This window comes from Anguilla anguilla, chromosome 2, assembly GCF_013347855.1.
Source record: "Anguilla anguilla isolate fAngAng1 chromosome 2, fAngAng1.pri, whole genome shotgun sequence".
Classification (NCBI taxonomy): domain Eukaryota; kingdom Metazoa; phylum Chordata; class Actinopteri; order Anguilliformes; family Anguillidae; genus Anguilla; species Anguilla anguilla.
This window is the reverse complement of record NC_049202.1, coordinates 66,331,997-66,347,753: the sequence shown is the minus strand read 5'-3', so window position 1 is coordinate 66,347,753 and position 15,757 is coordinate 66,331,997. Positions and strand designations below refer to the sequence as shown.

The 15,757-nt window shown below is 43.8% G+C and overlaps 2 protein-coding genes and 1 long non-coding RNA gene across 9 annotated transcripts; all 3 read right to left on the bottom strand.

The window, feature by feature from the left end:
• Window positions 1-134: 134 nt before the first annotated feature.
• LOC118220400 lies at window positions 135-2,837 on the bottom strand. Its single transcript, XM_035404260.1, has 2 exons — window positions 2,500-2,837; window positions 135-2,316 (listed from the first exon to the last, which is right to left on the bottom strand). The coding sequence occupies exons 1-2, from the start codon at window positions 2,685-2,687 to the stop codon at window positions 135-137; spliced, it is 2,370 nt and encodes a 789-aa protein (XP_035260151.1). The 5' UTR covers window positions 2,688-2,837.
• An 827-nt stretch (window positions 2,838-3,664) lies between these two features.
• Window positions 3,665-5,432, bottom strand: LOC118219791. The gene is made up of 3 exons (XR_004763844.1): window positions 5,224-5,432; window positions 4,746-4,803; window positions 3,665-4,596 (listed from the first exon to the last, which is right to left on the bottom strand). It is a non-coding gene; the product is annotated as an uncharacterized LOC118219791 (long non-coding RNA).
• A 1,357-nt stretch (window positions 5,433-6,789) lies between these two features.
• On the bottom strand, window positions 6,790-15,547 carry serhl (serine hydrolase like). Of its 7 annotated transcripts, none has more exons than XM_035406579.1 (14): window positions 15,368-15,547; window positions 12,849-12,920; window positions 11,979-12,122; window positions 11,715-11,828; window positions 11,251-11,292; window positions 11,036-11,055; window positions 10,807-10,881; window positions 10,498-10,607; window positions 10,195-10,274; window positions 9,941-9,975; window positions 9,562-9,638; window positions 8,980-9,064; window positions 8,538-8,680; window positions 6,790-8,134 (listed from the first exon to the last, which is right to left on the bottom strand). In XM_035406579.1, the coding sequence occupies exons 2-14, from the start codon at window positions 12,907-12,909 to the stop codon at window positions 8,128-8,130; spliced, it is 993 nt and encodes a 330-aa protein (XP_035262470.1). In that variant the 5' UTR covers window positions 12,910-12,920; window positions 15,368-15,547; the 3' UTR covers window positions 6,790-8,127. The 7 variants fall into 7 exon arrangements, with proteins under 7 accessions (XP_035262470.1, XP_035262471.1, XP_035262472.1 ...); XM_035406580.1 differs by lacking the exon at window positions 15,368-15,547 and adding an exon at window positions 14,537-14,616; XM_035406581.1 differs by lacking the exon at window positions 15,368-15,547 and adding an exon at window positions 14,537-14,616 and having other exon boundaries at window positions 12,849-12,913.
• Window positions 15,548-15,757: the final 210 nt, after the last annotated feature.

Sequence of the window (15,757 nt, the reverse complement as noted above, 5' to 3'; positions counted from 1 at the left end):
CGAAGGCTCCCCTTAAGTGTCTGCTCGCTCGAAATACTTCCGTGCACTTTGACACGTTTCGTGTTAACCGCCGTCAAATGTTTAAATCCCACATCACTGCAGGCTAGAGAGTTGATTTGGCCTTAAAACAGTACTTAAAAAGTGCAACTCACAATTCTCCGACCCTTTTTGCGCCCCGACTTTTCTCTGTACTTACCCTCCAAAGCCAGATGGCCCTCTGCGTGTGCGGGGAACCTTTTGGGCTTCTCAGAGGCCGGTACACGGCTGGACGGAGGTGAACCCGACCCGTGCAGCGAAGAGCACCTCAGCTCGTCGGTACGTTGCTTTGAGACCTCATTAGAACCAGCACAGCTGTGGGGCACAGTTTTGGGTCGGTTCTGATCAATGGAAAGAAGCCACCTGAGGGTCCACTCATTTGCAGAGTAGTCTGCTTCACTGTAGGATTGAGAACCTGTTTGGGTTGGCTCAGACTGAGACAACTTCAGGACACTGTTGTTGTTTTTAATTATTTCTGTGGCATACGTACTAGGACAGAAATCAGGCTTGTGTTCAGGGTTATGGCCCATGACATGCTCAGGCTTACTATCACAAACTGTAGGGCCAAAATGGTCACACAACAAATGGTCTTGTTTGGAAGTATTTAAAGTGAGTTGATTTTGTTTAATATTGTCTCTTGCCGAATCCATTGTTTTTGACCGCGATCCACTGGGAGCCACGGAAGGGAGAAATCCACGGCATTCCACACCATCAGTATGGTGGAGATTCCTTCTTCGGAACTTTCTATTTTCAGAAAATCTGGAATCTGGAATTTTTGTTTGTGGTTGCATGCCATGCTCAAGCCTAGGACTGGAGGTGACAATGTGTCCTCTTTCAGAAGGAGGGAAGCCGGTGTCTCGTGAGTCTTGTTCCCTGTCGGTGTGTCTGTCTTTGATTTGAGCTGTCGTGTCACGGTAGCTTGATTCACTGTATGTGTTTTTGCTGTACCTAAACAATTCACTTTTCTTATGAGTGTGGGGCAGCTGTTTAAATTTCATGTGTTCTCCATCACTAATCATCTCACGCCCATCAACACCTGCACTCTGTAACGACAGAGGCAGTGGGTCTTGTTTGTCAGCATGAAGAAAGGATTGAGCTACAGAGTCGGGGGCTGTCTCCTGTGGTTGACTGTGGACTGATGTTAACTCTTGGCTAGAAGCAGAATTTAAAGCCAGTCTTTGTTTGTTGAACTTTTCATTTGTTTGAGGCATGAGTGGATTCTTTTGATTCTGCTCTTTTGCATCTTGCCAGTTCTGACGCAGAGTTGGACCGGATTGTTTAGAAGGATCGGCCTGATTTAGGCGTGATTTAGTGTCTAGGATTTTGACCGTTGGACAAGGGAGTCCTTCAACAAACTTTTCTTTTACGGTCTGTGGAAGTCTGGTGCTCGAATGGGAGATGTGTTCACTCCTCTTTGATTTAAAAGGCAAATGGGGAGAGTGGGGATTCCCTTGGGAATCCTGAGCTTCAGATTTTGAAGTTCTGCATCCTTGACTCCTCAGAATGTGCTGTTTGGCTTTTGTATTGCCAGCCTGGATGAGGCAAAGCTGATGGTCTCTATCTTTTGTTCCCCGGTCAGAATGTCTCTTGGAAGGTTGCTCCTGGAGGTTCCACCCTTTGCGAAGTAGAGGTTTAGGGGTGGATTCTGGGGTTCCCCCGCTTTTTTTAATCCCAGGCAGGGCTTGATTCAGGTCGGGACTCTCAGCTCTGCTCTTGGTCTGGCAGGCCTCTGCTTCTGGGTTAAATCCTTTCAGAGGTTCACCACTGAAATTTAGGCTTTGAGAGAAGGACCTTTGCCTGGCGATGGGTACCTTGCTGCTGTTGACAAGCCCGCACTGTGTAAGCTGTAAGGGTGGGTCTCGGCCACTGGTTGTCTTGCAATCTGCTGCTTCCGGAAGCTGCTCCCTGGTTTGGCCTCCCTGACCCCCGTTATCAAAGACAGGAATAGGCACACTCCTCATTTTTTTAGAGAGAGCGGGACTTAATCTTAATGAGTCTTGGTTTTTAGTTGCTGCGATTAGGCCTGCCTGAAGAGTGGCGCTTTTTCTGGTTTTGGGAGTAAGAAGGGCCGAGGGTCTTTCCTTTTTTGGAGCTGCATTTTGGCGATTTAATGAAGAAACGTAAACGGCTGGTTGAGGCGTTTCAATTTCCTGTGCTGATCCAGCTGAAACCTTGGGTTTTGACTGAGTCCTTGCGCTACATTTGGAATCTGGAGAACTGGCAAGATGCAAAGAGCTGAGGCAGGATTCAGAGGAAGAAGGTGATGGAAATGCCTTTTTGCTGGAAAGAGAGAGGGAGAGAGAGAGTGAGTAAGGGAGAGAGAGAGAGATTCAATAATAGTTCAGAGGGTTATGCAAAATATTGACATTATCAGTTTTGGACAATTTCATTGAGCCTTCCATAATGCAGGTGCACACAGCCTCAAATTCCCCTGAAGCCTGAAGTTGAGATAAATAGATATACCTGACAGTGGGAGACTGCCTTTGAGTGGGCCTGTGTAGAAGTAATCCCCTGTCACTGAAGGACGATATCTGGATGGCCCTCTTTCGGATGACCGGAGAGGAGAGGGGAAGGGGCAGTCGAGGAGAGGGAGGTGTTGGTGGCGCTTTTGGAGGAGCTGATGTCCGGGGTTCCGGTTTGCCTGTGCTCATCGTGTGTACAGTCCCGGCAGCAGGAGCTCGGTAGAGAAGGGAAACTGGGGTGCGGCATATGACAAGAAGAACACAGCTTCTGGGTTAAATCCTTTCCCACCAACAAGCAGCAGTTGGTGGGAGGCCGATATCCAAAAAAAGGATAAGAGAGGGAACAGTTAAATGAAGGGTGGGGAAAAGAATAAAAATGGTTTTTGAATTCAGCTATCAAAGACCATGTGCAGATAATTTGGTAGCAGAGCTGATGAAGGAACAGAGCCACACACCCACATGGACAATCAACACCGATCCAGCTAAGACCAAAGGCACAAATTAGGTATGGGTTATTGAAGAAGAAGAGAGGAAGTAGAGTCAATTACATGGATGTCCTTTACATGGATAGTGATTCACATTACATGGTTGCCAAACAGTCAACTTAGTCTAATGCGCTTTCAATGACAGGGTCTTATTTTTTATTTCTAACATTTTCACTTCTATACATATTTTAACATCTGCTCTACCACACACATTTGACACCATACATTTTTTCCAACGACCAAAGCATGTTTGATTTTGTCAGTTACATTTCACTGAGAGAACATTTTCGCAACGGCAAGTATAGAGCTGACCTGTTTGTCCCAGACGACCCAGATGTTCTTGGCCTGTGGTGGTGATAGATAAGGAGTGAGGAAGACAGACGGAGAGGAAGAACTAGAGAGAGAAAGAGAGAGAGAGGGAAGTAGGCAGGGCCACAGGAAGCAATGGGTGCAGAAGCCGCATTCTCTCCATTCCTGTAACATAAGGTTTTCTCTGTGTCCATCACCCACTCTGATCCCTCTCTTTTCTGTGACTTGCATTGTTCCTCTTGGACAAGAGAGGAGAATGGAGTGAGAGTGCCAGGGACACTGAGGAAAACAGGAAAGGAAAGAAGCTGGAAGCTTTGAAAGGTAGAGGAGACACCAACAGTCAAGCAAAAAAAGACAGCTGCACTCTTCCACTGATGGTAAAATAATGCATTTTATTATGCTTCTTCCACAGTGCGCAGTGTGCATGTACAAAGCATTTTCCCCACAGTACAACATCTGTATATTGTCAAATTACATCTGATGACAAACAGCATATGTTTCTTTAAATGATAAACAAACAAAAAAATCTTAAACAGTCTTTCATTCAGGCATCTCATGTCCGTTTATTGGTGTTGATTTGAAAACAAAAAGAGGGAAACACATAGATTTGGTACACGAACACAGTCATATCAGTTTTATTACTAAGATCCAGGATATCTATTATCATCATGTTCATATCCCATGCAAGACAGACTTAGAGATAAGCCGGGACAGAAATACCATTATGAACTTTCAAATTAAAAGCATTTACTTGGACAATATGTTCTAGACTTAACCAGTGTAGAAATGTAGCACAGATTTGGCACAGTTATGACCAGTAAAAATTCAACTACTTTTTAAAAAAGTATACTTGATTTTGTTATGATAGAGATTACGTTTAACTTCTCTTTCTTTTTCAGGTCAATGGCACTGCAATGTAGTCTCGTTGTTCTAAGAGTTTACTGTGATGAGCCCTGTTCTTTCATACACTCCTGACATCGTTTCATGCCTTCAACCCTGTTCTCCCTGAAGGGTTTGAATACTGAAGGTGTCTTGTCCAGTCCAGGCAGTGAGTACAGCGTGTGTACAGCATTTCAACTGATCTTCGCTACGGTTAAATCAGCGCATTGTTATCGTCGTCTTTACAGCAGTTCTCATCGTTCGCCACTAGAGGGCGACGGTGTGCCGACTGAGAGCTCCACTTGTGTGCGTCCTGTAGTCCCGGCTCCAGAAAGTACAGACAGGCACCGAAACCCGCCAAAACGAGGACCGACACAAGCAGGTACACGGGAACAAACCAGTCCAGGAACAACCAAGGCATGCTTCTGTTGGAGGGGGGCAGAGAAACCAACAGAAAGCATATAATTGACAGTTTTTTTGCATTATTATACAAGCACATATTAAACAGCTTTCCATTTCACATTTGAGACATTGAGTTATGTTGTGCGGTAAACTAAACGACAAAATACATTACCTGCAGTTGTGGAGCTGTAGGAAGTGTAAACCTGCCGCAGATAATTCACAAGGACACCCTGAGTATACAATATAAAACACATTTTACAAATACACATAGTCACAGACATGTCTGAAATAAAACACCATTTGCAATTAAATATTCACTGGCATAGTTAATAGACTATAAAATGATTTAACCTCAGTTCACTCTCGTACAGGTTCATACTCATGGTTTATACTCATACAGTCATGTACAAGACTAGCTTTGTAATGATGCGGATTGGAAGACCAAGTTTAATGGGGGTTTTTTTTTTCTTCGACTCGCAGTAACACGAAGCAAGGCACTGCTGCACCAAGAATAAAATTGATCCCCATCATTGAAACAGCATGCAATAAACTGCATTTACCCAGCATGCAGTAACGACGGCACGATAGACTGTCTAGAGAAAAGGCACATGCATGCATGCCTACATGCATATCAGCTGGACTGTACATACCAGTGACGTCTGTTGCAGTGTGTCGTCCTCATGCACGTCCACAGTATCCAAGGGTAGCCAAATGAATCCAAAAAACGGAGTAAAATTTTTTACAAACAGCTAAAAAGCGAGGGTATTTTTTCAACGTGCTACAATGTTGAATTGCACACAGGTTTGTCCTGCTGTGGATGACGTCTTGTCTGGAGTGGGGGGGGGGGGGGGGGGGGGGTAGGAGGGGTTTCCATGGAGACCGGTTCGGTGATGCTGAAGGGAGTAGGAGAGGAAGGGAGCTTTATATAACCATCCCCTCCCCTCCCCTCCCCCCTCAAATCTTCAAGGAGAGTAAGGCCACGCTGGCATTTACTCTGCACGCAGCCAGTGTGGTTCGCTTCTGGTTCGTTTAACGGCGTTGGAAATGGCAGACATGGAGTCAGTGTAATTGGTGGGATGCGAGGGGAAGATGGAGCAGCACATCCCCCGCAGACCACTGAAGACTCAGACTCCCGGCCTCGCTCGTGGGACTCACGCTGCCCAGCAGAAAGGCGCTCGTTAATGAGCTAACGCGCGACGACGTCCAGGGAGCCGCGCGTGTCACGGCGCTGACCTACTTTACTAAGGGCGAGAGGGACACACGGGCCCTCTGCTCCGCCCCCCTGCAGGGTGCAGGACAGCAGGGAGGGGCACTCTCAACCAGCAAAAATCCAGCCAGTTAAAATTCAGCCACTTAAGCAATCAACCTGGAGAATGTAAGGGTGCTCAAAACATAGGTTCTCTCCCCACATCCTTTAGAAGAGTACATTTCAGTTTAAAGTGAAAAGTGACACATTTCAGTAAGAAAAAAAAATATATATCTATCCATCTATCCATCCATCCATCCATCCATCAACTAACCCGCTTATTCCTGCTGAGGGTTGTAGGGGGTTGGAGCCTATCCCAGGATGCACAGGGCAAAAGGCAGTAACGACAATCCATCACAGGGCATTCACACTCACCCCTGGGGGGAATTTAGACTCTCCAATTGACCTGCATGTCTTTGGAATGTGGGAAGAAACCAGAGTACCCCGAGAGGGGAACCCAGAACCTTCCTGCTGTGAGGAAACAGTACTACCCACTGCACTACCTTTATAATAATAATAATAATAAATTATTATCATCATCATCATCAATCATCATTGGAATTATTAATAAGAAGAAGAATAATAGTGTCATTTCCCTGGCACCAGTGACATCTTGCAGCTGGCCTGTGGGTGCTGACGTGCTTGTACAAACTCTTCTAAGTTGCGGTATCTGAATGCAATGGCCTGAAACTAATACAGTAAATGATAATCACAGCAGCAGTGGCAGTGCAGCTTAATGATTAGAGGACTGGGCCTACAGCTCCAAGACTGCAGGTTTGACTCCCATAGGAGGGCACTGCTGTTGTACCCTTCAACAGAATCTTTAACCTGAATTGCTTCATTGAATAACCAGCTGTATAAATGGATACAAGCTGTATAAATCACTCTTTAACAGCGTTTGCCGTAATAGTTCTCCTTTTAGTTCATTCAAGCAAATCATATTATAACAATGAACAAACATTTCATAATATTAACAGTTCATAACATTTTATTAATAGGTTTAATACAATTCAATCAGATTTCTCATCAGACACAAGTAGTACTGACATACCTTTAAACATTCCACACAGGTCACTGGCCCTACAGTACATTATTTCAGTACATACACATACTAGTCAGCATAATAAAAAAAGTAACAAAAACAGACCATTTGCCTCCAGTGAGAAAAATCTGGAGTATGTGTTATGAATTGCAGCAGTTCACTTTCAGAATACTGGATGTAAAGGTACTTTTGTAGATTGTTCAGAATGTTAATTAGCCAGAGGACTGATTAATATCAAAAGCAAAGATTCAGTATGTGTGTGCTAAGTATGCATTGTAATTTATCAAGCTGTGTGTGTGTTTGTGCGTGTGTGTGTGCGCAACACTACACTACTTGATCTCCCCACCGCTTGCTTATATTGACTTTGTTCCTTTTAATGTTTACATGAACAGTGATGTTAATAAGAAAGAACACCCTCTTCCTGTGGTTTTACATATCAGGACATAGGACGTGGTGAGGATGAAATGAAGGTTATTTAACAGTAGATAAACCTAACCTCACGTGACTCATAACACACAAATTTAACTTCGCTATTATTTATTCAGCCAGAAATAAGCCAACAAGCAGACGCCTTCAGTGAAAAAGTAAGTTCATCCCATGATTCAGTAGCTTGCAGAACTCCATAGCTTAGCAGCAATATCCAGAAGCAAATGCATTCTGTACGAGTTTGTCAGTCTTGCATAGCAATAACAACAAAAAAAATCTTGGCAGGAATTCTGGCCCAATCCTTACAGACCTGCTGAGGGCGCGCTTTCCTTTCCACATCACTGCATACATGTTTATGTATTCCCCCCCTCTTTGTATGTATATGTATGTATGTAAGCGAACGTGGGTTTGAGAAAGATGCTATACCAAGTTGTTATTATTATGTGTCTGCGCGTTTATGTGTAGGCCTACTTGTATGCATGTGTACGTGTGCACACTAGGGATGCAAACTGTGCAATTTTCTTAATCGATCGCCAGGTAATCTATTAATAACGTTTAACTGAAAAGCTTAAAATCTGCGATATGGCCTATAAAGAGAATGATTCAAAATAGGCCTACCAATTAATGAGCTATATATATCAGAGAGGTTTTATTATTAGTAGTATTAGTATTATTAAGGCACCCTCAAACAATCATTAAAACAGGATTTGCACTGTATTAAAGCCATAACGGCAAGAAACGAATTATACGAACATGGATTCGCGAACTCCATGGATTCACGGACTGTGAAATCTGCACAGGAGAGGGGGACTGCTGGCCCTTTTTTTACAGGATGGCAGATCAGCCACTGCAGGGGTGACAAAAGATACTGCTCATTAATACTCAACTTTTGTCGTTCTGACAACTTGTAGCTGCTATCGCAGTCTTATAATAAGAACACGTCGATCAATTCAAATCTAGTGTAAATCGTGTTCTGAAGAGGTAGGTTATTTGTTGAACAAAACAGAAGCACGTTCCCCACTTTGTAAAAGTTGGCCGCTTGATCTGCAGCAAACAAAAAAGGTAAGTAAAGGTAACGTGAAAGTTGTGTAAGTTATGTTGTAAAAGTTGTAAAAAAGTTGTGTTGGTTATGACACTGTTGTGCCGCCTGTGGGAGCGTAGGTGTGTGTGCAGTGCACCTGTGTGAATGTGTGTGTGTGTGGGTGTGTGCGCGCGTGTGTGTGTGTGTGTGCGTGTGTGTGTGTCCCTACAGTTTAGCTGCGTCCATGCCGGTTGCCGGCCCGTCTGCGCGCGTGACAGCCCCGCGCTGCAAGTAGTCGGTGAGGAGCTGGGCCACGGCCTCCGGGCGGTTCAGGTGCACGTGATGGTCCCCCTCCACCGTCACCACGCTGGCCTGAGGCGCACAGGGGGCAGAGTTCACGCAGCGCGTTAGCACCCACGCTCAGGGGCGCACGCCAACACACGCCAATGCAAACAGGCGTGGGAGAGCGTGCCAAAGACTGCAGAGAGCTCACTGCTGCCACACACTCCGTATACATGCACGTGTGTGTGCGCGTGTGTGTGCGCGCGCGCACGGGCGTGTGTGTGTGTGGGCCAGTCGCCCGGCAGTGAGCCTCTCTGCGTACGAGCGCGAGCTGCGTAACGGCGAGTGCGTGATGCGCGTGGAGAGCGCGTTACAAATTTCCCCCTCACCCCTTTGTCAGCGTAGGCCTTCAGCAGCTCGTCACACACTTGCTTCAACGGCTCGCTGAGTGATCTACGGATCCCGTTACTCGCCCTGATTGGACAAGCAGAGTTAAATCAGCATGAGATCATCAACAGACATCCTCTCCAGTAATGGGGACCTCTGAAAGTCTGAAGAGTGAGGGATGAAAGAAAAAGGGGGGGGGGGGGGGCGAGTAAAGTCTGCTGCATTTTACAGTTTCATTTATTCATTTAATGCAGTTTGCAGGCACTCTTATTCCAAATGACTAACAGACCAGGCCATACAATTCCTGATGAACAGCAACACCGACACAGGACAGAGTATCAGTATCTCAGTCAGTACACAGTATACTGTAAAAGCGTATAAACAGCGCTACAGTAAAAACACAGCCATTCACAGGTGCCTAAGTGAATGGGGTCCAGTTATAAGAAAACAAATCAACCAATCACCAGCCTGACTGTAGTAGCGGGACCAGAATGCACCCTGGCACTCTGAGGGTGCGCACGTGAGAGCGGCGCACTGGCGTGAACGTCACGCCGAAGGGGAAAGTGAGGGAAGGAGTGACTCACATCACCAGGTGAATCTGCGCCTGGGTTCTGGACAACATCTCAAACGCCTGCATCAAGGTGAGTCGAGTAATGTTGGTCTGAGAGAAGAAGGGGACGAAGGGTGTCAGCAGGTCAAAATGATACGTTTGCGCAATATTCATGAGCACTGAACACCACGTGATTGTGCTCAGAGATTATGCTTCAGTGACCACCTGAACAAACAATCAGGGCCTGATTTACCAATAACACACCCTGTGATTGGTGCAAAACAAATACCACGACCAATCATTGGTCATGTTATTGGATTTGCGTGTGCTGAAAGCATCTGCACAGGCTAAAGGTCTTAGTACATCAGGCCCTCGATCAGTAGACTCTCAGGGTGCGAGAGAGACAAACTCACCAAATTGATCCTGAAGTCCCTGTTGAACACCACACCTATGAGTGAGAGACAGGGGATGTAGCCCAGTTAGCCAGCAGGGGACAACTGCAGCGCAGTGTGAGGAATGGTGAAGGGCTGGACAGAGCAACAAAAGAAAGACGCAGAGACAAAGAAAGGCGCAGAGCAACACAGAAAGGCGCAGAGCGACAAAGAAAGGCACAGAGCGGCAAAGAGTGACAAGGGTAACTGAGAACAAGGGAGACAGAAAGACACACCTCCTTCAACCTCTGTGCTCCCTCGCTCCAAAAGTATGCGTGCAGACTGCTCAGACAGAAAGGGGTTCGCTGCCCTCAACCTGCAAGACAAACGAGAGAAAGGACAGTCAAGACAGGACAGACACAGAGACGGAGAGAGAGATAAGGAAGGGCATGAGATTTTCTGTTGGGTTCTATACGACTGCCATGATGAGAGGTTAAGATGGAACTCATGCAAGGAGCTGCAGTGGTGTTAAGTCACATCCCTGCACCACGGAAATGAGCTGATTACACACAGGGCAGAAAGAGACTCGGACTCAGTACCTCTCCACTGCTTTTTCATACGTGTAGACCCTTTCTGCCCTCTCTCCTTTCCTTTTATCATACTGAACCATTTCATCAATCCCCTTTCTCATCAGCTCAGGAATTTTCTCCTGCAGAGGGGAAGAGAGGACGACAGGAGTGAGAGAGCCATTAGCTGAACGGCACACGTATGTGAAGAGACACGGAAAGTGCCGAGGTCTGCACGTCGATTAGCGCAGCCCATTCCCATTAGCAGGCTGGACTGCCCAGAGCCTGTCTGTCAGTGGAAATACAGCAATTTGAATGTGAGAGAAGGAAACATGGCCGTACCACTTCTGTGGGAAAGAAACCGAAGAGATCCAGCACCACGAGTCTCTCCACCATCTCAGGATACAACGCGCTGAACTGAGAACAGACAGAGGCTGCTGTAAGACATGAAAGAACCCACCGAAACATTTCCAACATTGGGATTATTTTAGCCCAGAAACTAACTGGCAACAGAGCACAGATGCTTTCTATAAAGCACCCACAAATGCACAACTGTAGACACACATCTCACCAAACTGGCCACATTGCCTCCTGTGAAACAGAAGAAAAGAAATGCTTTTAATCGCACAAGTGATTACTATGTGTGGTTATATTGTCCTGAAACATATAATGTAAACCATATTTTATTGAACTAAACATTCACCACAGAAATAACTTCAGAGGAGGGAGGTAAGAATTGGGCTGGCTGCAAAGACGCAGAGAGATCAAACGGAGAGAGCCACTCACCCATACTGTGTCCAATGATTGAGAAGCGCTTCCACTGCAGAGCTGAAACAAAATGGCCATTTATTCCTCTCCTCAGAATTATTTACAAATTACTCTTCCCATTTCTCTTCAACAGTAACATCTTGCATGTCTAATCCTGGACAAGACCGGATTGGATGAATATACAGTGCAGTTCAGCTGTATGTTTGGGGTCATTGCCCTGATATCCTGCATAAAAAAGGCTGAAATTCCTACAAGTCGCATCCGATATGAACATAAAGACCCTCAAATAAAATGTGAAGTACAGTAAATGTACTTCAACCTCATATTCACCATTTCATTTGTAATTCAATGTGCTGGAGGGCAGAGCCAAAACAACAAAAATCATGTCTCTGCACAAATACTTAGAGACCGCACTGTAGCTGGCTTTGTTCATAGCATATTTGTGTTATGAATACAATGACAGATAAGTTAAGTTACCCTACCGTCTATGACACGGTACACGTCAGCCACGTAAGAACTGAACATGTAGAAGACTCCGTCTGGCCTGTGGGAGGACAGGCCATGGCCTGCCATATCCATGGCAACATACTTGCATTCTGACAGACAAAGAGACACAGTCATACAAGCAAACAGGCACATATGTGGCTGCCAAAACTAACCGACAGACACTAACATTTTTTATTTATTCATTCATTTTGCAGTTGTGGTAATAGCAGTACTAATTTAATTCCATACAGGTATACAACCTTTGGGCAGCAGTGGAATTAGGTTTTTGAAAGACCCACAGTTGTCAGACCAGCCATGGAGGCAGAGCACTGGACGGCCATGGTCAGGACCCCAGACCTGTCCCCTTATTTGTCCCCATGGAACAGGTACACACAGTTCTGAAACTGGAAGATGAAACGGTCATTAATAAAATAGACTCAAACTGTCTGGTTAAAACCAGAAACCGCATGACAGCACGACAGTGCATCACCAGTGTGTCAAAACGGCAACAAAATTAATAGCCACTTACTGCCTATGACTAGGAAGCTTTGATGAATAAGGCTATAACACACTGCACTGCTACACATGCAAAATGCCAGTCTCACAAGAAATACTTTTCATACAGACAATAAGAAATAAAACCATATCACGCATTATACAAAAAATAAACCTTAGACTGTTTGCACTTTGTATAGCTAGTTTATAAATAGCTGGCTAAGGAATAAAGTTTATAATGATGTTTATTATAATTTATAAGTTCAATTCAAATATGACTTGCAGGGCATAGTGTGATAGGATTGTTTTAATAAAACAGTCAGGCTACACAATCCAATTTCTATCAATGTGTGTGTCTGTGCAATCGTGTGTTTGTTCTACTTTTCGCATTATTTTTCTTTAAGGAATACCAAGCTTATTTTTTGTGTGACAACCCACTTCTATTACAATGTTTATACTGTGAATACTTCAATTTAAATTTAACGTTACACTACAAGGCGACTTGAAATGAAATATATAAAACAGACTACTCATGCTTCAATGTTCAAATAAAAATATTACATAATGCATTAAATAATACGCTTATTTAAAGTGAACGTGCGAGATTAACCAAGAGATCTCTAAGCTGGTCTCACCCGCTTGTTGCATTGCACCTCCGGTAGACAAATGTCTGACAGCTCTTAGGGTTTTAAACATACTCAAAAGTCCTGAACGGAATAAAAAGAGGTTAGCTGGCTGCCCAAGACATTTTCTACAGAGGTCATACACCAACTTGTATTTAAAACCATGAAGACCCTACAGATGACAACAGTGCTATGATAACATATAATGTTAATGATCATTTGAACATTGTGTTATTTTAAAACCGTATTCAGTAAAGGATGAGGGGTGGCGGTTAGTGTCAGCGAAGTTCAGCACAACTTGCCAAGTGACCTAGAAGTAGCTAGTTAGAAGCACGCAGGCTCCCTAACACTACTTCGACAGTTCAAAGTTCAAACGCCAGCCGAGGTGCGAAACAGCGGTACTAACAGAAACATCACTACTGTAAAATATTACCTCTGAATTTAGATGCAAGAGTACAATAAAAACATTACCCATAAATTCAGTGACCAAATTCCAGTAGCTTGAGAACACTGCCGGTCTATCATGAGGTTAAGTACATAATATGTAAAGACAGCGACGCCAATACAAACCGAAGGTGAGCGCATGAGAACCAGGAAGTACTATTTTTTCGCTCAACAGACATGCTCAGTTGTGTCCTTTGTCACATGACTAAATCGCAACGAGGATAGCGTGTGTATATATATAATAAATAAAAACAAAATTAATATATTTTTCTGTGTGGTAGGAAAATATATTTTCGCCTACTGTAGAAGATAAATCCCTATGGAAGTTTCAATATAGCGTTCAGTAATAAAACGTTTTGTTCTACGAGGTAAATAACAATTAATTACTAATTAATTTCTCAACCGTGAATTTCGAAGCCGTTATGTGCTTTAAAAAGTGAGTTGCTAACAAGTTCCAACAACAGTCGCTTGCTGGCAGCGCCCACTCAAGTTTCTATATTAGCCCGCATTCACGTGACAACCGTTGTAGTTTCAAATATAGCAATTTGTGAGCAACTATTTTTTTATACTTTGGTACATTGAAAAAAATACATGCTCAATATTTTCTTTGACATTTTCCACACATATCCGAATTACGTTTACCCATCAAAAGCAGGGTTGAGTTGAGCCCTGTATGATAATATATTACCTCTTCTCTTGTGCACTCCCTTTAAACTGCTTCACATTCATTGATTTCTGTATATTATACATCTGTCCTTTATTTTCAATATCTCATTTATTTTGCCATATGCCCGTTATTTTCTGCTTGATTAAAGCCTTTCTTTTAACCCTCCAAAATGGTATGTGTAGCTAATATTTAATTGTCTCGTAAAGGCAAGGTCCTCTTTGCAATTTTATCAGCAACCTCATTCCCATTTACACCAACATGTGCAGGGACCCAACAAAAATGTATATCGATGCATACTCTTAATAAAACTATGAAAGCTTCCATTTCTGTAATCCAATTGCAATTCGGCTGTAAAAGACATACAGTCTTTTACAAATGTATACATTAAATTCCAGAATAAATATACCAGTCCCTACATTCTCAGTCTTAGTGTCTTTAGACACACCAGTAAATATATTCAAATAGCTAAAAAAGGGTGAATTACTAGCCATATTTCTGATCTCATCCCCTGGCCACTCTAATTTATGGCCATAAGTGTGGTTTTTATTTTTGTTTGTTTTATTTTTATTTTTTTTGCTTCATTGCTTACCTTCTCTAGGGCATCGAAAGTATCCTCCTGGTCTACAGATGTCTACTACTACACATTCATACCCTGCTGGAATAGCCACTCTGTGGAAAGCCAGACAATCTTTTATGAATGTAGCACACCACCACCTTGACTTTTGGCCCTGTCATATGTAATTGCAGTGTATGCTGTTATGACAAAATCCAAGTGTGGTCCTAACCAAGTTTCTTGTATGAAAATATCAGACACGACTTATGTTCAGCTCCTGTTAAATGGCTATTAGGCTTCTTGCATTACATTGAATAATATGGAATACATTACAAAATTAATCAGGCTGAGAAGATCCATCATGCATGTAATCTCGGGTATCAGGTCTGCTTTAATATCATTAATCCAGAGGAACTCATTCCTCTAGATTAATTCATTTGCTTTCACTATTGATCTAATTCTGTCATGTTTCTTGGTCAGTTGCATTACCAAATTAACAGCTGTGCATATGAAGGCAACAAAGTTTACTTTATTCACTAGCAACGCATCATCATTCATCACCTTGCATTTAAATTCACTAACAATCAGCAGCAGTCTACTGGTCTGCAATGGAAAAGTTTTAGAGGCAGTATGTTCTCTGACCCGTGTGATACGTCGGCTGCTGCCGTGTCAGGGCTATGACTTGATCTATTTTGACCTTTATCCGTCACCTTTCTGTACTGCCTCAGCACACGACACATTTTTAATGATTTTGTATTTCCCTGGCTTGTTTTTTTGCACCTCGCACCTTCCAAAATTTGCACTATGCTCCATTCCTACAGCATCAGATTTTTGTGTTTGGCCCACGTCTAGCATGCACACGCTCACCTTCACATTGGGCACATCTAATCTTTTCCCTGCGTTGTTCTGCCGGACATTGTCCCGTTCGCTGGTACTTACAGCACCTTGAAAGGCTTTGGTATAAATTCCACGATGGTGTACCTCACGAAACCTAGCTTTGCTGTCTTTGGCATGGATCTCTCAAACACAAGCACTGTTTGCACTGCACATTTTTAAACGGCGTTGTGGTGTGGGGATGGCTGGTTTAAGCAGCCACGCCTGCCCTGGGTCAAGCTATTTAGACCTGGCTAGTTAGATAATTCGTTATGAATTCGATAATTTCTAATTAGCTTGACCCAGGGCAGGCGTGGCTGCTTAAACCAGCCATCCCCACACCACAACACTATTTAAAAATGTGCAGTGCAAACAGTGCTTGTG

Excerpts from the sequence above, each read along its gene's own strand:
- LOC118220400 (XM_035404260.1), bottom strand. The coding sequence starts at position 2,687 with ATGAGCACAGGCAAACCGGAACCCCGGACATCAGCTCCTCCAAAAGCG. Across the intron at positions 2,317-2,499 it reads AGGCAGTCTCCCACTGTCAG|CAAAAAGGCATTTCCATCAC; the intron begins GTATATCTATTT and ends CTCTCTTTCCAG.
- serhl (XM_035406577.1), bottom strand. Across the intron at positions 10,608-10,806 it reads GTTTCTTTCCCACAGAAGTG|GAGAAAATTCCTGAGCTGAT; the intron begins GTACGGCCATGT and ends TCCCCTCTGCAG. Across the intron at positions 9,976-10,194 it reads GAGCACAGAGGTTGAAGGAG|GTGTGGTGTTCAACAGGGAC; the intron begins GTGTGTCTTTCT and ends TCTCACTCATAG.